The sequence below is a fragment of the Lutra lutra genome, chromosome 6, assembly GCF_902655055.1.
Source record: "Lutra lutra chromosome 6, mLutLut1.2, whole genome shotgun sequence".
Lineage (NCBI taxonomy): Eukaryota > Metazoa > Chordata > Mammalia > Carnivora > Mustelidae > Lutra > Lutra lutra.
This window is the reverse complement of record NC_062283.1, coordinates 62,795,909-62,820,189: the sequence shown is the minus strand read 5'-3', so window position 1 is coordinate 62,820,189 and position 24,281 is coordinate 62,795,909. Positions and strand designations below refer to the sequence as shown.

The window sequence follows — 24,281 nt, the reverse complement described above, 5'->3', positions numbered from 1 at the left end:
GGAGAAAGTAAATGACACAAACGAAACATCTGAATTCATGTCTGCCCTGGGAGGAGGGAATCTGGCAAATTTTGAAAAGCCAGAAATCTGGGAAGTTTCCCTTGAGGAAGAGGGCTTCCTGAGGGTGAGACTCTAGAACTGCAGAGTGATGCCAGGGTTTGGGGAGGACGTTGTCCTACCTCTGTCTCCTCCCACAGCCAGGCATGAGAAGAGGCCTCCACTCTGTCTCCTCAACCTGGCCCAGCCTCTGTGAGAGGTCAGGGCGAGGAGCCCAGGAAGCCAGGAAGGTGGGGTGCTGGGTCCCACATGAAGTTTTGTACAGACTTGACAGAAAAGAACAGGGCCAGGACCCCAGGGTAGCAGGATCATGTACAATGCCAAGAGCATGGATGTTAATTCCAAACTTACACCTTATTAATCAATTAAGGGTCATTATTCATTTAACAAATATTCATTGAGCATCAGGCCTGAGTCAGGCACTAAAGACATTTTTGTTTTGTTTTGTTTCTTTTTTTTTTTTTTAAAGATTTTATTTATTTATTTGAGAGAGAGAGCAAGTAAGAGAGAGCATGAGAGGGGAGAAGGTCAGAGGGAGAAGCAGACTCCTCGAGGAGCTGGGAGCCCAATGCAGGACTCCATCCTAGGACTCTGGGATCATGACCTGACCCAAAGGCAGTTGCTTAACCAACTGAGCCACCCAGGTGCCCTGTTTCTTTCTTCCTTTTTTAAAAGATTTTATTTATTTGACACAGAGAGAGACAGCAAGAGAGGGAACACAAGCAGGGCAAGTGGGAGAGGGACAAGCAGGCTCTCCACTGAGCAGGGAGCCTGATGGAGGGCTCGTTCCCAGGATATCCGGATCATGACCTGAGCCGAAGGCAGATGCTTAAAGACTGAGCCACACAAACGCCCTTGTTTTGTTTCCTGAAAAGGGCTCTTGGGCTGAGAATATATAAGCCCCCCCCCCCCCCCCACAGTAGAGTGTGTGGCCTGTTTCTCCAGCACTGGCAGGAGATACAGGCTTTCCAGGGGTTTCTCTCTCCAGTAATAACCCCTAGGAATCTTGGGAGCTTTCACCTGAACCTAGGTGTCCCCTGGGCAGAACAGGACAGTTGGCTGGACCAGTGGTTCTACCTTAGTCTTCTTTCCCCCAAGGTGGTGATAGCAAACTACGCTCTAACAGCTCAGGGGCAGTCTAAGCAGCCCCAAGGACCCAGAAAGTCCTCCTCTTGATGATACAGCAGATGGGGCCCCACGGAGCATCTCCTCGTGTCAGGCACCCTGTTATTGCTGGGGAGATTCAATCGTATTGGAAGGGAAATACAATCGTTCATTAGCCAAATCTTTGCTTTGCGGAGGAAGGGAGAAAGGCAGGAAGGAGGGAAGAAAAGAAACTGAGGCTCAGAAAGGAGGCGACTTGTTCTAGCTCTCAGGAGACCAATCTGGGATTACTTGGCACTAAGACAGTTTGAAGACTGGGGACTGTGCGTAGCCAAGGTCTCACCCGCAGCACCTACTAGTGATTAGCAATTACAACAATAACAACAACGATAATAATAACAAAATTTAAAAACAGGTGCTTAATAAGTATTTGCTGCATTACGACCCCAGGAGTGAAGTGACGTGCAAGGAGGCGGAGAAGGCCGAGAAGACTGCCTTCCGCACCTCTACCAGGATTTAAGAGTCGGACCTCCCATTCAAGGGCCAGACCGCTGCTTCCCGCCTCCGCGTCCTGTCCTCCAGGCCCTCCCAGAACATCCGTTAATGGGTGGGGAAAGATGCTGCCATAGGTCACTGAGGACACCATGAGCTCTCTCATTGGTCGAGACTGAAAAAAGATCGCCCTCCCATTCGCTGTAGGGCAAGCCCCGAAAAGCCCATTGGCTGCGTAGTCCGCGGGCCTTCCTGGGCTCTGGGGGCGGGCCGAGGTGGCCGGAGGCAGCAGCGAGTGGGGGCGGGGGGCTCCCTGTTGCCCTGGTTACGCCGAGGCACGTGTGCAGTCCCGGAAGCGGCTGCGGGAAGCTGCCCAGCGCGCGCCTCGGGAGGAAGCGCAGCAGGGTCCGCTGGGGTCGGGTCCGGCTGGACCATGGAGCCGTTGCCTGAGCTCGCGCCCCGGCCCGGGCCCCGCTGTCTTCTGCTTCTCTCCCTGCTACTCTTGCTGCTGCTGCTACTGCCGGCCCCGGAGCTGGGCCCCGGTTCGGCGCACGCCGAGGAGACCGACTGGGTTCGACTTCCCAGCAAATGCGAAGGTGAGGGGGCGGGGCCCGCGGGGAGAATCCCGCCAGAGAGGCGGGGCGTGCGGAGTCGGGTGGGGGGATGGAAGGGCCTTGGCTCCCTGAGCAGGAGGATCCTCTTCATTCACTGAAGCTACTGTGTGCCTGGCACTGTGCTGGACGCTGGGGACGCGGGGGGCGGGGCAAGAGATCAGGTCTGGGTCACCTGGAGCTCTCAAGCCGGTGCAGAAGAAGCAGTTACGATCCAGGCATCTAATCTAGCCTGGGGCCGGGGGTGGGGGGGGTGGGGAGAGGCTGTGTGGAGAGGGAAGTCAGGATTTAGTACCGGAGGACCAAACGGTAATTAGGAGTTAGCTGGGCGAAGAGACATGAAAAGAGGGAGTCTCTCAGGAAACCGCAGATGCAGAGGCCTACAGGCTAAGAAGCAAAGGACAAGTTTGAGGAACTGAAAAGGTCCGTATGACTGTCCTTAGGAAGGGCCCTCACCACAAGCTATCTGTGTAATTGATAGACTCCACCACTAGCGTTAAGCTCCTCGAGGACAGGGACCTTGTCTCAGATATTTATTCACACAGTGCCTGGTGGGCATCCAGGGAATATTTTTGAAATAAAGACAAACACGTAGGGGCTGCGGGTGGGTGTGGAGGAAGGAGAAGGGTCTGAGGCCTATGGGTAGAAAAATAGGGCCACTTTGGGATAAGAGTAGATCTAGTCTGGGAGAATTTGGTGAGGGAGGAGGATTTTAGGAATCAGGAGAAAGTGTATCCCAAAGATACAGGGATGGAGGCATAGAACTTCAGAGAGAGAAAAAGACCACCAGCACCCAAACCAGTGATGCAGGACTATGAATGGGCTACCTTTTCTCCCTGCACCCCCCCCCCCCCCCCCCCCGCCGCCATCCCCGCACCTCCCCTACCGGCACACCATTTCTTTTTTCTATCCAAACCTTCACAGTCACTCCTTCCTTGCCATTTCCATAACCCCAGACCCCTCCGAAAGTTGGCTATAAATCCGTTTCATCCCAGTTCAGAGCGTACAGCAGGCCAGATGTTCCCTAAGCACTGGGAAGTGGGGATGGGGTGGATTGGGACACATAATCCTTTCATTTGAGAGATGAAAGATGAAATGAGCCGACTTCACTGGGAGGGCTCGCAGTGTGGGTTCTAGCCTGTACCTTGCCCATCTCTTCCATAAATAGGAAGAGAGAGTTGGGATGCTTTCCTTTCACTCTTGTTCTAGTCCTAACCTATATGGTATGGTTTGGGGGTTTCACTTCCTTTCTTTGTTTTCTATTCTCATAGCCTGAGAACCTCACATTTCTTTCCCTTAGGAGGCATTCACAGACTGAGAAGCACAGAGCTGGCAAACATCCTAGAGACCATTCTAGTCCAGCCTCATTTTGTAGGTAATAGATAAAGAATAATTTCTTTTATTTTTTTAAAGATTTTATTTATTTGTCAGAGAGAGAGGGCACAAGCAGGTTGCAGTGGAGAGAGAGAGGGGCAGAGGTAGAAGCAGGCTCCCCACTGAGCAGGGAGCTGACTGGGGACTCGATCCCAGGATGCTGGGATCATGACCTGAGCTGAACACAGACGCTTAACTGACTGAGCCACCCAGACATCCCGATAAAGATTAATTTTAAAGGGATTTTCAGTTACAGGATGGCTTGGCAAACTCTTAGGCTCTTCTTAATAGTGTATTTGCTCTTATTTATCATTGTTGTACCTTTATTATTAAATTCTGACTGTGTCTGGTCCACAAAGCCTGCCTCCTGGCTCCAAAGCCTGAGTAAAATAGGCCTTGGCACAGAGGAAGGAGGACCTTCCTGGAAAAAGAGTAGGTGGGTATCCATGAGAGTCTGGGGTCTGTGCCATGAGTCTCCTCCAAGTCTAGTTCTGGGTGGGATCTTCAGAGGGAGTCTTGAAATAAGATTTGGAAGAGTTGAGAAGCAGGGTTGTGGTTGATGGGCACAAGAGAGAAAGGAGGTTCCAGCTCCCCAGGGCCTGGAATCCTACACATTGAGGGCGTGGGAGAAGGGGGCAAAAGCCAGAAGGATGATGAGCTTACCCAGAGTGCAGAACAGAGAGGGGGAGGGGGACAGGTGTTCCTGGCTAGAGAGCCAGGGAGGTGAACCACCTCAATTCGTGGCAGACTCTGAGGTCACGTGGAATTTTTCAAGTGTTCCAAGTTCTCCAAGCCATCTATTAAATGTGTATGTTATAAAATTTTACCAAGCAAGCCTTCAGGGGATGGTTTTGTTTTTGTTTTTTGGTTCCGGGGGGTTTTTTTGATGGTAAATTGGTCTTCTACCAAATTCTGCTGTCAGCATTATGTCAATACTAATGGCATTTAGCCTACAGATCATATTTGTTCGGAGGCATCAGAAGCTGCTCCACCACAATCACAGTCTCTTGGCAGTATTTAAGTATTTAACAGAGTCCCAGACTAGAGGAATACAGAAGGAGTCCAATACGTGATACTCACTTTGTGTACCCTTATAGTTGGGGAGACACAAAGTGACCAAGGGCTCTTAGAACATGGATCCTGTAGAGACCCAGATGAAATCAGAACAGGTCGGGGGAGGGCCCAGAAGAGCTTTGCAGAAGGAAGAGGCTTTATTTATTTTTTTAGAAGATTTTATTTATTTATTTGAGAGAGAGCGAGCCATTGAGAGAATGAGTAGGTGGAGGGGCAGAGGGAGAACCAGTGCCCCAGGAGGAGGTTTTTATTTTATTTATTTATTTTAAAGATTTTATTTATTTATTTGAGAGAGTGAGAGAGCATGAGGAGGGAAAGGTCAGAGGGAGAAGCAGACTCCCTGCAGAGCAAGGAGCCCAATGCAGGACTTGATCCTGGGACTTCAGGATCATGACCTGAGCCAAAGGCAGTCGCTTAACCAACTGAGCCACCCAGGTGCCCCAGGAGGATGTTTTATAAAGTGAGGTTGTGGGACGCCTGGGTGGCTCAGTCAGTTGAGCGTCTGCCTTTGGGTCAGGTCCTGATCTTAGGATCCTGGGATTGTCCCCTGTGTCAGCCTCCCCACTGAGCTGGGAGTCTGCTTCTCTCTCCCGCCCCCCACCTCGTGCTCTGTTTCCTCTCTTTCTCTCAAATAAATAAATAAAAATCTTTTTAAAAAAAAATAAAGCGAGGTTGTAGGGCACTGGGTGGCTCAGTTGGTTAAGCAGCCAACTCTTGGTTTCAGCTCAGGTCCTGATCTCAGAGTCATGAGATTGAGCCCTGAGCTCCGAGTTTGAGCCCCACATCAGGCTCTGGGCTCAGTCTACTTGAGATTCTCTGCCCCTCCCTCCCTCCCTACCCCTGCTCATGCTTTTTCTCTCTGTCTCTCACTCTCTCTCAAATAAATAAAATATTTAAAAAATAATAATAATAAAAGTGAGGCTGGGAGAATGGGTAGAAAAGCCCATAGAAGGCATGAAGCGCTCTCCCAGGGCCTAGGGCAAATCTCACTTTCAGTGGCAACACTCCTTACGCACGGCGATAACTCCATTGGACTGTATGTAGCAGGGAGGAACCTGTTTTCAGCTGTGAATCCCCAGACAGTGCCTGGCACACAAGGGTTGCTTAGTAACCGAGGAAGAGTAAGAGGAAACGAGAGGATGAATGTAACAGAGCTGGTGGGAGCAAGGCCTTTGGAGGGGATGGAGCAGATGACCTTGGTAGGCGCAGAGCAGTGGTGCCAGAACAGCATATGAAATCAAGTCATAAAACAGGCAGACTGCACATTTGGGGACAATGGGGGAAATTTGAATACGGACTGAGTATTAGGTGATATGGGAATTATTGTTCATTTTCCGAGGATTAGTATGTTTTTATGGTTGGTAGAAGAAAATCCCTGTTCTCCAGAGATGCGTGAGGACATTTTGAGGGGTGAAAGGTCATGTTGTCTGCGACTTACTTTCAGAATAGTTTAGCAAAAACAGTGTATATGCTGTTGAGCTATATTACTGTATTTTCCTGTTATTTTATATCTTATACTGGAGAGAGATTGGGGCAGATCATGAACAAACTGTTGAAATGAGTGGAAGGTGTATAATTACTCGTACTCATTCAGCTTTTTTATATATTTGAAAATTTAAAATGATTACAGGGGGTGGGAGGGCAGGAAGCAACTGGGAAAAATGGAGTCAGTAGGATAAGGGCCGGGACTGGACAGGGAGCAGCGAATCTTGGAGCCGAGTGTCACCCAGTGACCTCCACGTGGTGGTCTGGGGCTAACTCCTTCCCTGCCCTGAGTGTTGACCCTGTCTGGAGAGGCACCTACCATGGCATATCTGGCTGGGAGCTGGCTCCTTCCTGTCAGACTCACATAGGCTCAGTGGGCTGTGCTGTGTCTCCCACCCCCAGTGTGTAAATATGTCGCCGTGGAGCTGAAGTCTGCTTTTGAGGAGACAGGCAAGACCAAGGAGGTGATCGACACAGGCTATGGCATCCTGGATCGGAAGGCTTCCGGTGTCAAATACACCAAGTCGTAAGTGAAGCGGGGGTACCCACTGGCCTGGACTACTTTGTTCCTAGAGGTTTCGGTGGCATGGAATTCCCTCTCCCTCCCAGCCAGGCAAACCCACCAAAGGGAGGCAGTTCTCACCAACACCTGAGTTTGCCCGCTGGTTTTACCCCAACTAATTGTGGGATCTTCATAAATCCCTTCCTTCCACTGAGCCTCAGACTTGTCAAAGACTCTGTCAAAGCAAGATGGTTCGACCTTATCTCATCCCAGACTCTTGGATTTCATGGGCCAATGCAATTTAAAAAAAAAATTGATAACATAGGATTATCCACTTTTAATTTTACCAGGAATAAATATTAAAAATAAGCTCCCAAAAAACCTTCATCAGCCATGATCATCCTTTCAAAATAAAATATTTTGACATCAAAATTTAATACATTTTGCCTTAGAAAAACATCTAAATATTGAATCATTTTGCTTTATAAAGGATGCCTTCCCATAGAGCTGTTACATTTTGTCTCTCTGGTCTGTGTTCCAGCATTTCAGAGCCCCCAGACCAGATGACCTATCTTCCTTCCAGCTCTGACTTCCCTTTGGTGAGATGCGCAGGTGTTGGGGTAGCAGGGCTGGAGGGACGGACCACTAACCTGCTGGGGCTGGGAGAGGAGCTCAGTCCCTCTTGTGCTCCTGTCTCTGTAGGGACTTACGCTTAATCGAAGTCACTGAGACCATCTGCAAGAGGCTCCTGGACTACAGCCTGCACAAGGAGAGGACCGGCAGCAACCGGTTTGCCAAGGTTGGATTTGTGCTTGTCCTTCCCCACGGGGCAAGGCCTTGCATGTATCTAAGTGGTCTGTTGGTGTGGCTGTGACTTGAAGATCCTGGTTAGGGAGCTTCCGTCCTTGGCCTTGTCCCGATCTTTATGGACTGCTGTTTGCATTTCTCACCTCCTGAGTGCCCTGACTTTCCAGTGGCAATAGGTACCTTTTTTTTTTTTTTTTTTTTTTTAAGATTTTATTTATTTATTTGACAGAAACATAGCAAGAGAGGGAACACAAGCAGGGGGGACCAGGAGAGGGAGAAGCAGGCCTCCTGCCAGGCAGAGAGCCCAATGTGGGGCTTGATCTCAAGGTCCCGGGATCATGACCTGAGCCGAAGGCAGATGCCCAATGACTGAGCCACCCAGGTGCAAGTGAGCTGGGCCATCCAGGCCCTCTCTCACCCTCCCCATCCGAAATGCAACACCCCCGGCCCCCACCCTGGGAGGCCTGACCACTGACTCAGGGAGAGCTCAGAGTGCAGTGCTATGGGGTTTAGAGGAGATGTCAGAAGACACAGCAGGGTTGAGGGCGGCAGTGATCACCTTATCCCTTAAGGCCCACAGGGCACTCACCTGGACCTCTGTCAGGGTTCCTGTGTGACATTTAATGCACTTACTCGGTGCACAAATGCCTCTGTCCCTGAAGAATGAGCACAAGGCCCACAGTTCTTTGCTTCAACATTTTCAGTGCCAGGTCCGTATGGTAAGAGACTTGCCTCACATAGTTCTCCACCTAAGTACCCTTTTCTCGGAGTCTTTTAGTTAGAAATCCCTGGGGAACCTAGAGGGATAGTCTTAAGCAGCAGAAATCTTAGACTTTATCTTTAAGATTTAGGGGCACCTGGGTAGCTTAGCTGGTTAAGTGGCTGACTCCTTTTTTTAATTTTTAAATTTTTTTTTTAAGATTTATTCATTTGAGAGAGAGAAAGCACAAGTGCATGTGCGCACTGGAAGGAGGGAGAGGGAGAAAGTCTCAAGCAGACTCTGATGAGTAGAGAGCCTGATGCAGGGGTCCGTGCCAAGCTCGATCTCACAACCCTAATATGACCCGAGCCAAGACCAAGAGGCGGACGCCCAACTGACTGTCACCCAAGCATCTGACTCTTGATCTCAGCTCAGGTCTTGATCTCAGGGTTGTGAGCTCAAGCCCTGCATTGGGCTCCATGCTGGGAGTGGAGCCTCTTTAAAAAATAAAAAAATAGGGGCGCCTGGGTGGCTCAGTGGGTTAAAGCCTCTGCCTTCGGCTCAGGTCGTGGTCCCAGGGTCCTGGGATCGAGCCCCACATCGGGCTCTCTGCTCGGCAGGGAGCCTGCTTCCTCCTCTCTCTCTGTCTGCCTCTCTGCCTACTTGTGATCTCTGTCTGTCAAATGAATAAATAAAATCTTTAAAAAATAAATAAAAATAAAAATAAAAAATAAAAAAATAAAATAAAGGGGTCCTGGGTGGCTCAGTCAGTTAAGTGTCTGCCTTAGGCCCAGGTCATGATCCCAGAGTCCTGGGATTGAGTCCACATCAGGCTTCTTGTTCAGCTGGGAGTGTGCTGCTCCCTCTGCCTCTGCCTGCCACTCCCCTTGCTCATTCTGTCTCTCTGACAAGTAAATAAATAAAATATTTTAAAAATAAAATAAAATTTGTACGAATTTTGTACTCTGTTTAGTAATAAATCCGTGTTTTGCTTTAATATAAAAATGTTTAAAACTGTTGTCTACAGCAATAAAGTTAGAAACACTCTACTCATTCACTGGTGGCTAAATAAATTGACACGGCCATTCGGTGGACAAAACAAAGAATGAGGTTGGCTCTTTATGAGTTGAATTCATACTGTCTCCAAGGTCTGTTAGTCAGTAAAAAAGGCAAAGGACAGAATAGTGTGGCTGACACCTACTGCCACTTGTATAAGAGGTGGGGGCAAGAGAGGACGATACATTTGTATGTGGATTTGCTTGTATTTGCATGCATCGCCTCTGGAAAGAAAGAGGAAGTGGACAGTGTACAGATGGAGTCTCTGGAGAGAAGACCTAGGTAGCTGGCAGAAATATTTTTGCAGAGCCAGGCGTCCTCACCGCCTCACTTGCCCCCTTCCGACCCAGGAAAGACACAAGCCCCAGGAAGAAGCCAGAGTAGGCAGTGGGTCTAGACATGAGGGAGTGTTCCTGGGCACAGTGAGAGGAAAGAGCCAGGACACACTTAATTCCTGGAAAAGTAGTATCCATTCAAAGGGCCCAAAGGCAAACAGCAGTCCTTTTTGGAAGGTTGAGGTGTGGGGAGCCATGGTGTGTGTGTGTGTGTGTGTGTGTGTGTGTGTGTGTGTGTGTGTGTGTGTAGGTGTGTAGGGGTTGTGGGGGGCAGGCCTGAAAGAGGGGAGAGGAAGGTGAAGTCAAGTATGAGAAGCCTTGGAGGGCCCTGACTCAGAGCTGGCTGGTCGGGCTTCCGGCCCTACCCGGAGAGGAGGGTAGGGGGTGGAGAACGCTCTAAGCCACTCAGACCCACTGCCTCTTCCAGGGCATGTCTGAGACCTTTGAGACACTGCACAACCTGGTCCACAAAGGGGTCAAGGTGGTGATGGATATCCCCTACGAGCTGTGGAATGAGACCTCTGCAGAGGTGGCTGACCTCAAGAAGCAGGTACAGGCCTCTCAGCCCTCAGAGGCTGCCCTGCCTCACAGGGGAGCGTGGGGACCAAGTCTGTGGCTGAGAAGGCCACCAAGAGTTGAGGGCGTGGGGTGGGGGGCTTTGGTCAAGTTGTCTCATCTCTCCAGCTTCAGTTTTCTCAGGTGAATCACAGCCACCTGCCTGGCCTGCGGTGGGTTGTGAGACTCAGCTGAGCTCCCCTGGGAGAGAGTCAGTGCTGGGGCTTTGCCAATGCACCGTGTTGTGATTCGTAGTGCGACGTGCTGGTGGAAGAGTTTGAGGAGGTGATCGAGGACTGGTACAGGAACCACCAGGAGGAAGACCTGACTCAGTTCCTCTGCGCCAATCACGTGCTGAAGGGCAAGGACACCAGTGAGTGTGATGGCGGGAGAGGGCAGGGCACTGTGCCCTCCGTTTTACTGCTCGCTCCCCCTCAGGGGAGGTGGGTATGAGGACGGAAAAGAAATATGAAATAGAAGGCATCCTCGCAGCTCTGCCCTTGGGGAGCTTGAAGGGACAGGGGGGAATAAGAGGTACTGAAAGCAGGTGCAGAACCACAGGAAGGGGACGCAGATACCCCTCCAGGGCCTCAGTGAGGCAGGCAGCAGGGACTTGCCGTGGGGTGCCAGTTCCGCGTCCCCGCCCCCACCCTCATCCCCCCCTGTCCGTCAGTGCTCTGCTCCCAGCAAACCAATCCGTCGCGTCGCGGGTGTCTCTCTTCACCCCAGGTTGCCTGGCAGAGCAGTGGTCCGGCAAGAAGGGGGACACAGCCGCCCTGGGAGGGAAGAAGTCTAAAAAGAAGAGCAGCAGGGTCAAGGCATCGGGCGGCGGCAGCAAACAGAGGAAGGAGCTAGGTGGCCTGGAGGAAGACCCCAGCCCCGATGAGGATGAGGGCATCCAGAAGGCGTCCCCTCTCACACACAGCCCCCCGGATGAGCTTTGAGCCTAACCCAGTACCCCCTGAACCGAGACCCCTGACCTGGAACCTGAGGAATCCGGGACCCCGTTCTGGCTGGCGGACAGCTGTCCTGTTCCAGGTTCTCCCTGCCGGGTGGCTTGCCACCAGGAAAGACACAGGGCCAGGGAAGAACTCGCCTCCTCCCTCCGCCAAGCGGCTCTCCTGACCCCAGCTTCAGGCAGGCCCTTCGATTTCCCGCCTGCGGGGGACTCCAATGTGAACTCTGGAGGGGCAGGTGTGGGGCCCATGGGGAGGGCACCCCAGCCTTCACCTCCCCTTCCTCCTCCCTGAGGGGGAAGCAAGACTACAGGCCACCCCACCCCTGCTCACCCCTCCTGTGGACACCTGGCACTCTGCCCGGCCCTCCCCAGGGCTCACAGAGTAAAAACCTTTTGGCCTTTTTTGTTCCAATTTTTGAGTCCCCTCCAGCTCCTCAGAGGGGCCTGGAGGCCTTGTTGCTCTTGCCCCTTACCTTCCAGCCTTGGGGGGCCGAGGACGAAGAGGCAGCTCCCATCCTCCCATCACTGAGGCTGGCCTGTCTCTCTGAGGAAGTGCAGGGAGGCCCGGGTTGTTTTGCGACGTGGCCCAGCACAAGGCTTTGGACTGTTTCTCAGCTGCCCACTCAGCTGCCTTGGACTCCCTGAGCTCCCTAGGCCAGGAGAGGCCTCATTTGTGCCCTGGGCACCTGGCTGCCTTCCATCCTCTCCTTTCTCGTAGAAGGCCTTCCCATTTGTTGTGTAAACTGTTTACTGATGACCCCACCAGATCCCGCCCTCCTTCCCATCTCCATTTGCTCTACTTGTTGATCTTGAACCTTGTTCCCTGATGACCACAACTTAGCACTCCGCTCTTTCTAATTGTTGTGCCCGGAGGGGAGGACACTCCAGTCCCCCAGTGCAGGTTCCAGCGTGTTCTCTGGGAGCAGGGAGGAGCAGGAAGCCTGGCCTCAGGGAGAAGTTGCAGGAGGCCCAGGTACCTCCCCATTCTGCCCCGAGGGCAGGGATCAGGGTGCTGGATAACAGTGGTAATGACAACTGTACACGGCTCCCTGGGCTTTAATGTGAACCCATACAACTCCTGTGGGGTGGGTGCCATTAGCCTCATTTGGTAGAAGGCAAAACTGAGGCTTAAGTGAAGTGACACGCCCAAAGTCCTGCTGTTAAATGTACCCGGGGCACTCAGGATTCAGCCTCTGGGTCCGTTGTGTTTCCACTACCCCATGGCTGCCACCTGGTACTGGCGGTGTGACCCACATTAAACTGGTTTGGCTTCTTAGCCACAACTCCACCCCTACCAGTAAACCTCTTCCCAAAGTAAAGGAGGAAGGAGCTATGGCTTCTTAGAAGGAGACAGTGGCAGGAGGTCCTGCCAGTACCATGCCCCCACCTGGCCCCCAGGGATCACCCCCGCAGACCCCTTCATGCTTCTGGCCTGGGCCTAGTGGAGCGCTCCAGGGAAATGCTCCAGGATCTGAACTAACTGGGGGTGAGGGGGCGCCCTTGTAGCCTGGGCTCAGGCCTTCTTCTGTGAGGTGGGACAGCCAGGGCCAGAGAGGGTGGAGCAAACTGGGAGCTGTTTTCCTCTGGTTGGTGAGGCTTTTGAAAGGTCCCTGGAGTATCATTCCTCTTGAGTTTAGCCCCACTGCCCCCACCTGCCCCTGTTGAAGGCTCTGTGGGCCGTGAGATTCCAGTCAGAGACTCGGGTCCTGCCCTGGACTCTGGGGGCTGGAGCTCAGGGCTGGGGAACTGTTTGCAGCCCCCTGGACTGTAGGATTTTGTGGCTAGTCTCTGATACCCCTGTTCTGTCTTTAACACACCACACTTGAGTGCCTGGCTTATGTACGTACCCAGAGCTTCACTGGTCCCTAAAGTAGGATAGGACAAAGACCTATCCCTTTGCTGGGGTGTAGGCCTAGTGGCCCAATCGAGGCCTGGTCCCAGACCAGAGGGCAGATGGTGCTGTGACTGCTTTGCTCTTTGACCTGTGGCTGCTGTGGATAGCACCTTCCTCTCCCTACCCCCCAAAGGGCCAGGCGTGTTGCACACGCACTGCTTTCCACCCACCTACCCCAGCAGACAACTGCCTCCCTGGCCCAGCCTGGAAGAGCCAGAGGCGAGATCCAGCTCCCCAGGTTTTTCTTTTCCTCTCCCCACCACACATCCAGACCTTTCCAAACCTGCCTACTGCCTCCTGCTCTCCCACACCCCATCTCTCCATGAGATGAGGGAGGGGTCTGGCTGAGCTCAGGTTAACCAGATTTTAGTCCCCTTATTGGAAATCCTGTTAGAACAGGGTTTCTTAAACTCACTTGAACATGAGTGTCACATGGAATGCCTGTTAAACAGACAGATGTCTGGGCCCATCTCAGATTTGGTGGCTTAGAGACCTGCTTGTCTAACAAAGCTGTTAAGATGAGGTCAGCTGGAGCCCACTCCAGCAGGAGGAGCACAGGGTGTTGTGCAAAGAGCGGGCAGCAGGACCTCCATGAAGTCAGTGTCAGGGTCTTGTTCTCAGAGGCACAGCCAGTCAGAATCCAGAGAGGATCAGTCTGTGCCAGAAACTTCCATCATCCAGAACTGCAAAGGCTGATGAACCAACTAGAAAGCCAGTTTCTGGGAGTGAAGTCTCAGGGGCAGCTGCCCAAGGACTTTGTGTTCATTTTATTTATTTTTCAGTTTATTTTTAGAGAGGGAAAGAGAGAATCTTGAGCAGGCCCCTCTCCCGGTGTGGAGCCCAACGAGGGCCTCAATCCTGCAGCCCTGAGATAATGATCTGAGTGGAAAGCTTAACCGACTGCGCCACCCAGGCCTTCCTCTGTATTCATTTTAAAGGGCAATTTCTAGAAAGCGGTATCCTCTGTTTCCCAGTTTCTGGATGTGATTCCCACGCGGTATCTTTTTTTGTGAGTTAGAAGACCGTGCTCTTCACACCTTTGACTTCCATCTGTTAGAAGGTCATGTATTTAATATAAATCTTAAGAGGATAAGACACTTGGCCGCCAGAACATAATAATAAATTGGCAAATCCATGCTATTTGCAATAGGAATGACAGCCCCTCAGATCCGGAATCTTTGTGCAGCACACAGCTGGCCACGTGTCCCCAACGGCCCTGCAGCCCCTGAGTTCTCAAGTAAGAGCAAAATGCCTCTTCTATTTTTTAAAAGATTTTATTTATTTGACAGACAACAAGAGAGGGAACATAAGCAGGGGGAGTGGGAGAGGGAGAAGCAGACTCCCCACCAAGCAGGGAGCCCGATGTGAGGCTTGGTGCCAGGACTCGGATCATGACCTGCGCTGAAGGCAGCTGCTTAACCGACTGAGCCGCCCAGGTATCCCCCCCCCCCCGCCTTTTTTTGTCTTAAAGCCTGTTTTTTTGGTGACAGATGCACAGTCCTCTCCTAACTGGTTGAGAAGAAGGCTCCGTGGGCTGTGCCTAGCAGCAAAGGCTGCTGAATCCCTCTTGAGCGTCCCCTGATGGCCCGTTTTGTTCTAAGGAGTTCTGTGGCAAGAATAGCAGGTGGATTTTGCGTGTGGGCCCTGCGACGAGCCCGGCTCTCTGTGCTTTACGTACTGCTTTACCATAGCTATGGCTGGAAGCCCGGGGATTCCTAAAAACTACTGAGGTAAAGCACATACAGGAAAGTGTACCTAAGCATACAGCTCACTGTTTTTTTACAAACTGCCCGAGTCACGAGCACCCAGCTCCTGAAAAACTTGATTACCAGTGCCCCCTCCCCACAGACACCTCTCCCACCACAAAAGAACAGGGACTTTTGTCTGTTTTGTTCACTGTTCTATCCCCAGCACTTAGTCTAGTACCTGGCACAGAGTAGCTTCTTAGTAAGTAGCTGCTGAATGAATGAAGCACAGAAAGATTAAGTAACTTCCCTAAGGTCACATTCTGTAAGTGGCCCAAGCAGGGTATGAGCCCCTGGTGGACTGGCTTTGGTGGTCTGGGAGAGAGCCACAGTGCCATAGCACCCTGCAGTTATGGGCCGGCTTGGGCACTAAACCCCCTTACATGGCTCTCTTCTAGAAAGCAGGCAGCTACAGTCTTCAGAGTTCAATGTGGAGAATACAATGAGGGAGATAACTTTCTTTTTTTTCCTTTTTTTAAGATTTTATTTATTTGACAGAGAGACATAGTGAGAGAGGGAACACGGCAGGGGGAGTGAGAGAGAAAAGCAGGCTTCCCGCTGAATGGGGAGCCCAAAGTGGGGCTCCATCCCAGAACCCTGGGATCATGACCTGAGCTAAAGGCAGACGCACCACCCAGGTACCCCAAGGAAGATAACTTTCAAACCTTTCTCCCTTTTCAGAGTTTACAGTTGTGTGTGACTGAAAGCCAGCTTGACCCTCATGTTGCTCTCAAGGGCTGGCTTTTTTTTTTTTTTTTAAAGATTTTATTTATTTATTTGACAGAGAGAGATCACATGCAGGCAGAGAGGCAGGCAGAGAGAGAGGAGGAAGCAGGCTCCCTGCTGAGCAGAAAGCCCGATATGGGGCTCCATCCCAGGACTCCGAGATCATGACCTGAGCCGAAGGCAGCGGCTTAACCCACTGAGCCACCCAAGCGCCCCCCCCTTTTTTTTTAAAGTAATCTCTGCACCCAATGTGGAGCTCGAACTTACAACCCCAAGGTCAAGAGTCGCCTGCTCTGCTGACTGAGCCTGCCAGGGGCCCTTCAAGGGCTGGCTCCTGTTTAGTTTTTTGAAGAGGAACCCTAACTTATTCATTCTTTAAAATTGTATTCTCCATCTACTAAGGTTGTCCCAGCCAACAGAACTTAAACTTCTGTGAAAACGATTTTGATTCTTTATAAGGAGGTGTTGTTACACATCGAGAAGGGAGAGAAGCAGGCTGAGCCCATTACCAATTCCAGGGATGGCAACACCTATCACCACCACCACCCCTAAATATATATAAATATGTAAAAGGTTCTCTGTTCAAAAAGGAGAGAAAAAAGACAAGGGACACCCAGGTGGCTCAGTTGGTTAAGCCTCTGACTCTTGATCTCAGCTCAGGTCTTTTTTTTTTTTTTTTAAAGATTTTATTTATTTATTTGACAGAGATCACAAGCAGACGGAGAGGCAGGCAGAGAGAAAGAGAGGGAAGCAGGCTTCCTGCTGAGCAGAGAGCCCAATGTGGGACTCAATCCCAGGACCCTGAGATCATGACCTGAGCTGAAGGCAGCGGCTTAACCCACTGAGCCACCCAGGCGCCCCTCAGCTCAGGTCTTGATCTCAGGGTCATGAGTTCAAGCCCCATGTTGGGCTCCATGCTGGGCATGGAGCCAACTTTAAAAACAAATAAAACACTCAAAAAGCCAAATTTTTATTTTGTTAGGAATTACTCACTGAAGTGGTCTTGGTATCTTACCATTCATCACATCAAGACAGGATGGCATGTGCTAAGTCAGTTGTTTGAATAAGCAATGCTTACTTAGCCTGTTACCAGGGCTCAAATAGTGTGTCATTTTTTTGTGGAAGAAGAGCTCAGTGAGCAGATTGGTTTGCACTGAAGAGGTCTTATTGGACTTTAGCACACCTTAAAATTGCTTATAACAAAGCATGAAATGGTCAAAGAAAACCTCTCTTCTTAAACATTTGTGGAATCCTTGCAGGTACACTAAGTTTAATGGTAAAGGAGCGACCTTTCATTAGTGTGGCAATCTACCAATGTACGGATCAATTTTACACTCACTTAACAGGACTTTATTAAAGCAAATTAGGTCTTATATGGTATATTAAAAAGTCCAAAGAGGAACCCACCGTGATCTATCTGTTAGCAGAGTCCCTGTGGGTGGGTGGCTTCCCTCCCCTCCCCTCCCCTCCCCCAGCATCCTAGTGTGCAGTCTGGGGAGACATAGCAGACAAGAGGTTCCTTCCAGCAGCTTTGGACTGGAGTTTAGAAACTGACATCCATCCTCTGAAAAATTTCTACCTCGTCCGAATCTAAACAAAAACAGGATGCCCTTCACTTGTAGTTATCGTATGTACATACTTCACAATTCTAGGATTTTAATGTGTCCTCAAGTTGGAATAGCCTGGGATTTGGTCCAGCTCCAGCCATAGTCCCAAGCTAAGGTTTTTTGGAAAACATCACACATTTGGGGATGAAGAATTTACTCTTCTCAACTAATCCAGGGAAGCACTGCATTTTAAAAATACCCTCTATTTTGGGGGTGCCTGGGTGGCTCAGTGGGTTAAAGCCTCTGCCTTCGGCTCAGGTCATGATCCCAGGGTCCTGGGATGGAGCCCTGCATCAGGCACTCTGCTAGGTGGGGAGCCTGCTTTCTTTGCCTGCCTCTCTGCCTACTTGTGATCTCTGTCTGTCAAATAAATAAATTAATTAATTTTAAAAAACCCCTCTATTCTCATTTTCAGTTAAGTCAGACTGTAAATTGATTTAGAGTCTGTGATTGTCTCTTCCACAGCCCAACGCCTCACATTTAATTTCTCTAAAATTCGCTGAACTAACAGGTAGAACAAGAGGCAGTTGCAGTCTGCATCAGTGCGTGGGGACATGACACTTTAGGGGTGCAGGACTGCAATTATTTGGTCTGTTTTGGTGTCAATTAATGATTACAACATTTAGATAAAATTTTCTACCTTGTTAAATATCAAGGAATAACATCTTCATGTAGAGAAGAGTAGAAACATTTGTTTTGGGTAACTATCGATTAATAGAAAAATTCCATTTGGAAAACGATTTGATTGTAATTATCCAAGTGTTCACTCTCTTGAAAAATGTTAAATGTTCAGGATTTGGGGAATGATTAAACAAGTCACATCTACTCAATGTAGTCATTGAAAGCATGATTAAGGCCCGATAATTTAAGGTCAGGAGAAGAAAACATGCTTTTGATGGCTAAAAGTTAAGAAAGAAAAAAGGTACATGAAATGTCATGTGTCTTACGATGTTGACATATTTTTTAATGCCTCTGGATGAGAAAGAAAGTAAATAATTATTAACTTTAGAACAAAAATCTTTTCTTTCAAATGGATGGGGTGCCTGGGTGGCTCAGTCATTGTTAAGCGTCTGCCTTCGGCTCAGGTCATGATCCCAGGGTCCTGGGATTGAGCCCCACATCGAGCTCCCTGCTCCATAGGAAGCCTGCTTCTCCCTCTCCCACTCCCCCTGCTTGTGTTTTCTGTCTCTGTGTGTCTCTCTCTGTCAAATAAAATCTTAAAAAACCAAAAAAAGTTGGAAAGTATACTTCAAGCTACTCAAAACCTTTATTTTTTTTTAGATCCAAATTTACCACTAGTATTCATATTGTTTTAAAAAATCATACTATAGGGTGCCTGGGTGGCTCAGTCGTTAAGCATCTGTCTTCAGCTCAGGTCGTGATCCCAGGGTCCTGGGGTCTACATTGGGCTCTCTGCTCAGTGGGAAGCCTGCTTCTCCCTCTCTCTCACTCCCCCTGCCATGTTCCCTCTCTCGCTGTGTCTCTCTGTCCAAAAAAAAAAAAAACTTTATAAAAAATAAAAAATCATATTATGGCTGTGTGGGTAAAATTATATGTTTCTTAAAAATTGTAAGCATCGGGGCACCTGGGTGGCTCAGTGGGTTAGGCCGCTGCCTTCGGCTCAGGTCATGATCCCAGGTCCTGGGTTCAAGCCCCGCATCGGGTTTTCTGCTCAGCGGGGAGCCTGCTTCCTCCTCTCTCTCTGCCTGCCTCTCTGCCTACTTGTGATTTCTCTCTGTCAAATAAATAAATAAAAAATCTTTAAAAAAAATTGTAAGCATCAATATTTAAATAAAAGATGACTATTTAAATACAATTCCTTATCAGAATGGAGAGTATGGCCGTTAGCCTCTAAAGGCTGCAAACCCATCACAAAAAAATGTTATGCAGGGGCGCCTGTGTGGCTCAGTGGGTTGAAGCCTCTGCCTTCAGAACAGGTCATGATCCCAGGGTCCTGAGATAGAGCCTACATCTGGCTCTCTGCTCAGCAGGGAGCCTGCTTCCCCCCTCTCTCTCTGCCTCTCTGCCTACTTGTGATCGCTCTCTCTTTGTCAAATAAATAAAATCTTTTTTTTTAAAGATTTTATTTATTTATTTGACAGACAGAGATCACAAGTAGGCAGAGAGGCAGACAGAGAGAAGGGGGGAAGCAGGCTCCCCGCAGAGCACAGAGCCCGATGTGGGGCTTGATCCCAGGACACTGGGACCATAACCTGAGCCGAGGGCAGAGGCTTTAACCCACTGAGCCACCCAGGTGCCCCAAATCTTTTTTTTTTTTAAAGAAAGATTATATAATCTTTGGGGTTCCTCTAGCTCCCAGATTCTACAGATAATGAAAGGGTGAGCATAGGGGAGCCACCTTCATTCTAAATTCCATACCTAGCTCTTTCTGAAGCCCAGCAAAGATAGTGGGGAAGGCTGTTCTTGCTGTCTTGGGCTTCACTGGGGGGCATCATATTGCTGAATCCACCTGAGTTTAGGGTCTTGTCCTAGAATGAGATCTGCTTTGGGGAGAAGGGTAGATGTGCACCAACCAAGCCAAACGGCCAATTTATGAAGTGACAGCAAGCACTGTAACAGCAAGGGCACCAAGCTTTTCCACCCCTAACCCTGGACTTCCCACCCTGTGGGTACCTCTATCGAAAGCAGATAGTGTTTACAAAATTAAAACTTCTAGGGGCGCCTGGCTGGCTCAGTTGGTTCAGCAGCGAACTCTTTTTTTTTTTTTTTTTTTTTTTAAGATTTTATTATTTGTCAGAGAGAGAGAGAGCTCGCACAAGCAGGCAGAGGCAGAGAGAGAAGCAGCCTCCCTGCCTGAGCCGAAGGCAGCAGTTTAACAGACTGAGCCTCCCAGGCATCCCTCAGCGGCCAACTCTTGCTCTCAGGGTCATGACAAGCCAAGCCGAAGGTGGGGCTTTGTGCTCAGTGCGAGTCTGCTCAGCCCTCCGCCTTCTCTTGTTCTCCACCCACCGCCCCTCCCTGCACTCTGGCAGACTCTCGCTCTCTAAAATAAGTGAATAGATAAAATCTTAAAACAAAAATTCAAAACTTTTAGGGGTGCCTGGGTGGCTCAGTTGGTTAAGTGCCGGACTCATGATTTTGGCTGGGGACATGATCTCAGGGGTTGTGAGATGGAGCCAGTTCCAGCTTTGCACTGGGCATGGAACCTCCTAGAGATTCTCCCTCTCCCTCTGCCCCTCCCCCCGTCTAAAAATTTTTAAAAATAACAGACTTTTAGGGGCACCTGGCTGGCTCAGTCACAGTAAAGCATGCTACTCTTGATCTCAGGATTGTGACTTTCACCCCCATGTTTGGTGCAGAGATTACTTAAAAATAAAATCTTTAAGGGGCACCTGGGTGGCTCAGTGGGTTAACCCTCTGCCTTCGGCTGGGGTCATGATCCCAGGGACCTGGGATCGAGTCCCGCATCGGGCTCTCTGCTTAGCGGGGAGCCTGCTTCCTCCTCTCTCTGACTGCCTCTCTGCCTACTTGTGATCTATCTCTCTGTCAAATAAATAAATAAAACCTTTAAAAAAATAAAATCTTTAAGAAAAAAATTAAGATTTTTATTTTTATGTTTGTTATTATTCTTTATTTATTTATTTATTTATTTATTGTGGTGATGGTGGGTTTCAAACAGGGGCCTCAAACAGCAAATTGTGCTTAGAAGGGTGCCAGTCAGTGAAGAATTGGGAGGAAAGGGCCGACCCCGCCTTAGCCGACTCAGGGGAAAGCTTAAGCGTTACCTCCACCGCAGATGAGCATCTGCCTCCGGGTGGGCCATGACCCGCTGGGCCAGAACTGCTCCTGGACTTGGGTGGCCGGACTAGCATTATCCCCAGATACTCCCTATTCCTCCCTTTCCTGGCTGACCCGGGCCTCCTTCAGCGGACAGTCCTTCTTTAGATATGCTAATATCTTCCTTCGCCGGGAACGGTCCAATCCGAGGCGCTGAACTCGGTGTGGACGGGCAAGTTTTCTTTCCTCTCTACCCAGTTTAGGGGGCGGTGGAGTGGGCGATCTCACCGCGGCCCCCTCTGCTGGCCCCTCCCGAGTGCTCCAGAGGCCTGGCTTAAAGGGGGTGGGGCTGGGCGGGCCCTTTCCCGCCAAGGGGTCGCCGGGGGGACGGGATCTTCCCGCAGGCGAGAAGGGCTGGTTCGCCTCGCCGGGTGGTGCCCTCCCGGGGCGGCAAGCCCAGCAGGGGCGTGTCCCCGCGCTCACCTGCCATTGGGCAGGTGGGGCGGCCGGCCTCGGGCAGGGCCGGACTATATAAACGCAGAGCGGCGCCGGGCCAGGCGCGCCGCAGGATGGTGGACAGCGTGTACCGCACCCGCTCCCTGGGGGTGGCGGCCGAAGGGCTCCCGGACCAGTACGCGGACGGAGAGGCGGCGCGCGTGTGGCAGCTCTACATCGGGGACACCCGCAGCCGCACGGCCGAGTACAAGGCCTGGCTGCTCGGGCTGCTGCGCCAGCACGGCTGCCAGCGGGTGCTCGATGTGGCCTGCGGCACCGGGTGAGCCCGGGCGGGGGGTGGCGGAGGGACCTCGGCCAGGCTCGTCCGGCAGCCTCCTCCGGTGACTCGAAGCCGGGCGGGGACGGGCGGCGGGGTAGAGCGGGCGGGAGGCGGGGCGGAGGGCACCCAGGGTGCGAGGGGGCTGTGGGCACTGCAGGGTGGGGACTCAGGGTGGGGACTGCCAGGCGTGTCGGGGCGACCCGGCGACCGGGCTTTGGAGCTAGACCGGCGGAAGCTATCACGGGTGCTGGCTCTGGCATGGCTCCCCAGGGATGGCCTTGGACAGTGTTAACAGTTAACATTCGTTCAATATTTGCCCGTGCCACGCGCTGTGCCAGGAGCTGTCCACAGGTCCGCGTTTAAGGTCCTCACAAAACCTCATGGGCTAGGGAATGCTGTCCGGTTTACAGTGGTCAGAAACCTGCCTCAGAGGAGTGAAGGCCCTCTACCTAGTAGAGAGGAGATTCAGACCTGGGTGGGTCCGGGTCTGGCCGATGCTCCAAACCCCCAGGCTATACTACCTCCCCAGGCACGGGTCGTCAGTTTGCCCCATCTCTCAAGTGGGGCTAACACCAGCTACCTCACAGGGTTGCCAGGAGGATTAGTGCACGCTGATAGGGTGCCTGGCTCTGAATGGGTGCTAAAAAAACAAAACGGGAAAGTTGCTACCTGGTGATAACACACGGATGTGAGGAACCTCATTTGAGGTAGGTGGAGAGGGCCTGGGGAGACGAAGAAGAGGAGTGGAAGAAGACGAGTGGAGGAGATGGAAGTGTCCAGCATAGGGTCTCCTCCTTGCCTTCCCTGGCCCCCTGACTGCTCCTCTCTGCCTCTCCCCTCCGGCCCTGCCCAGGGTGGACTCCATCATGCTGGTGGAAGAGGGCTTTAGCGTGACCAGTGTAGACGCCAGTGACAAGATGCTGAAGTACGCGCTTAAAGAGCGTTGGAACCGGAGGCATGAGCCAGCCTTCGACAAGTGGGGTACGCAGGTCCAGTCGGGCCCTCCCTGCCCAGCACCCCAGGGTGCAGTACTTTCTGCCCCGGGCTCCTTTAGCTCCTGTGTCTGGAGTGCTTGATTTCCTTAAGGGGACAGCAAAATTACTTTCATTTCCCGGGAAAGGGAGGCTCAGGCACCGGAATGAGGTATCTGGTAATGAGGAGCTAGTTTTAATGTTTGTAGGGTCTTCTCCCTTCTCCCAGATAAAAACCGGGAAGCGCAGAGCCATTCTTCCCAATCACAGCTTCCTCCCCCTTTGACTCCTCCTCCCCTTCACCCTCCATTCCCATAATGACCCCCTCCCCCTAACTGGATAGGGAACCCCGTGTGTCTTGAAGGGGAAACTGAGGCAGGGCTGCACTTGGTGGAGGTGGGTACTGCTGGGGCCATGGGGCCACCCTGATCCCTCTTCCCCTTCATGGTCCCAGTCATTGAAGAAGCCAACTGGATGACCTTGGACAAAGATGTGCCCCTGCCACCAGGGGGTGGCTTCGATGCTGTCATCTGCCTTGGAAACAGTTTTGCCCACCTGCCAGACTGCAAAGGTGAGAGGGGGTGTGGCCTGGATCCTGGCCCCTGCTTTGAGCTCTGCCTCTTTCCACAGACCCTCTGGGTGCCTGCTCTCCTGTCAGAGCAGACTTTTCTGCTCCGCTCTGCCTTGGCATCGGTATCCCCAGGGAGGAGGAGGAAGATGGGAGGGAGACTGGACCCGAGGGCTCTTGGCAGACGCAGCCTCTCTGCCCCCGCCCTGAGCTCAGGAGACCAGAGCGAGCACCGGCTGGCGCTGAAGAACATCGCGAGCATGGTGCGTTCTGGGGGCCTGCTGGTCATTGACCATCGCAACTACGACCACATCCTCAGCACAGGCTGTGCACCCCCAGGAAAGAACATCTACTATAAGGTGGGGGTCCCCGAGGGTGGGAGGCCCAGGAGGGGGGGATGGCATCCTGGGGTCCAGGTCCTCCAGTGGTTGCAGAGGCTAATGTAGCCTGTCCCGCCACCTACAGAGTGACCTGACCAAGGACATCACGACGTCTGTGCTGACTGTGAACAACAAGGCCCACATGGTGACCCTGGACTATACGGTGCAGGTGCCAGGGGCTGGCCAGGATGGTTCCCCTGGCTTGAGGTAGCCCCTGGGCTCCCTGGGGGGTGGGGGTGGGGTGGTGCTGAGGCTGCCAGTCTTCATGGCTGCCTGGGGGCTTTGTTGCAGTAAGTTCCGGCTCTCCTACTACCCACACTGTTTGGCTTCCTTCACGGAGTTGCTCCGAGCAGCCTTCGGGGGCAAGTGCCAGCACAGCGTTCTGGGTGACTTCAAGCCTTACAAGCCGGGCCAGGCCTACATTCCTTGCTATTTCATCCACGTGCTCAAGAGGACGGACTGAGCGCTGAGCGTGGTCTCAGCTCCTACAACCCTCTGCCCAGGCCCTGCCCGATCTGGCTGGGGAGGTGGGGACCGAGGGTCCCATACCAAGGGCAGCCCCCAGCACAGATCCTGGGGTGTGGGGAGGGGCAGACTGCTGCTGTAGGTGTAGGGATTTGGGCAAATGGAAGCATGAGCAATACAGTCTGTGCCTTTTTCGTTTTCTGCACGCCTTATGTTTGGGTCAGAAGGCTCCAGCTTCCGGAGGTGCCTTCCCTTGGCCTTACTCCTTCCACAAGCTTGCTCTTCCGCGCGCCAGCCGTTCA

General features: G+C 51.6%; 2 protein-coding genes across 4 annotated transcripts; both read left to right on the top strand.

Moving 5' to 3' along the window:
• Window positions 1-1,982: 1,982 nt before the first annotated feature.
• Window positions 1,983-11,247, top strand: CNPY3 (canopy FGF signaling regulator 3). Of its 3 annotated transcripts, XM_047732838.1 has the most exons (7): window positions 1,986-2,249; window positions 6,600-6,723; window positions 7,241-7,311; window positions 7,368-7,498; window positions 10,025-10,147; window positions 10,408-10,525; window positions 10,882-11,247. In XM_047732838.1, the coding sequence occupies exons 1-7, from the start codon at window positions 2,087-2,089 to the stop codon at window positions 11,094-11,096; spliced, it is 945 nt and encodes a 314-aa protein (XP_047588794.1). In that variant the 5' UTR covers window positions 1,986-2,086; the 3' UTR covers window positions 11,097-11,247. The 3 variants fall into 3 exon arrangements, 2 of the variants coding, with proteins under 2 accessions (XP_047588794.1, XP_047588792.1); XM_047732836.1 differs by lacking the exon at window positions 7,241-7,311 and having other exon boundaries at window positions 1,988-2,249; window positions 7,402-7,498; XR_007128056.1 differs by lacking the exons at window positions 10,408-10,525; window positions 10,882-11,247 and having other exon boundaries at window positions 1,983-2,249; window positions 7,241-7,298; window positions 7,402-7,498.
• A 9,994-nt stretch (window positions 11,248-21,241) lies between these two features.
• Window positions 21,242-24,180, top strand: GNMT (glycine N-methyltransferase). Its single transcript, XM_047732841.1, has 6 exons — window positions 21,242-21,595; window positions 22,449-22,576; window positions 23,021-23,137; window positions 23,351-23,493; window positions 23,600-23,721; window positions 23,806-24,180. Exons 1-6 carry the CDS (start codon window positions 21,390-21,392, stop codon window positions 23,975-23,977), a joined length of 888 nt encoding a protein of 295 aa, XP_047588797.1. The 5' UTR covers window positions 21,242-21,389; the 3' UTR covers window positions 23,978-24,180.
• The last annotated feature ends 101 nt before the right edge of the window (window positions 24,181-24,281 follow it).

Excerpts from the sequence above, each read along its gene's own strand:
- GNMT (XM_047732841.1), top strand. The coding sequence starts at position 21,390 with ATGGTGGACAGCGTGTACCGCACCCGCTCCCTGGGGGTGGCGGCCGAA. Across the intron at positions 23,138-23,350 it reads CCACCTGCCAGACTGCAAAG|GAGACCAGAGCGAGCACCGG; the intron begins GTGAGAGGGGGT and ends CCCTGAGCTCAG. Across the intron at positions 23,722-23,805 it reads GATGGTTCCCCTGGCTTGAG|TAAGTTCCGGCTCTCCTACT; the intron begins GTAGCCCCTGGG and ends GCTTTGTTGCAG.
- CNPY3 (XM_047732838.1), top strand. The coding sequence starts at position 2,087 with ATGGAGCCGTTGCCTGAGCTCGCGCCCCGGCCCGGGCCCCGCTGTCTT. Across the intron at positions 7,312-7,367 it reads CCCTTTGGTGAGATGCGCAG|GAGCTCAGTCCCTCTTGTGC; the intron begins GTGTTGGGGTAG and ends GGGCTGGGAGAG. Across the intron at positions 7,499-10,024 it reads GCAGCAACCGGTTTGCCAAG|GGCATGTCTGAGACCTTTGA; the intron begins GTTGGATTTGTG and ends TGCCTCTTCCAG.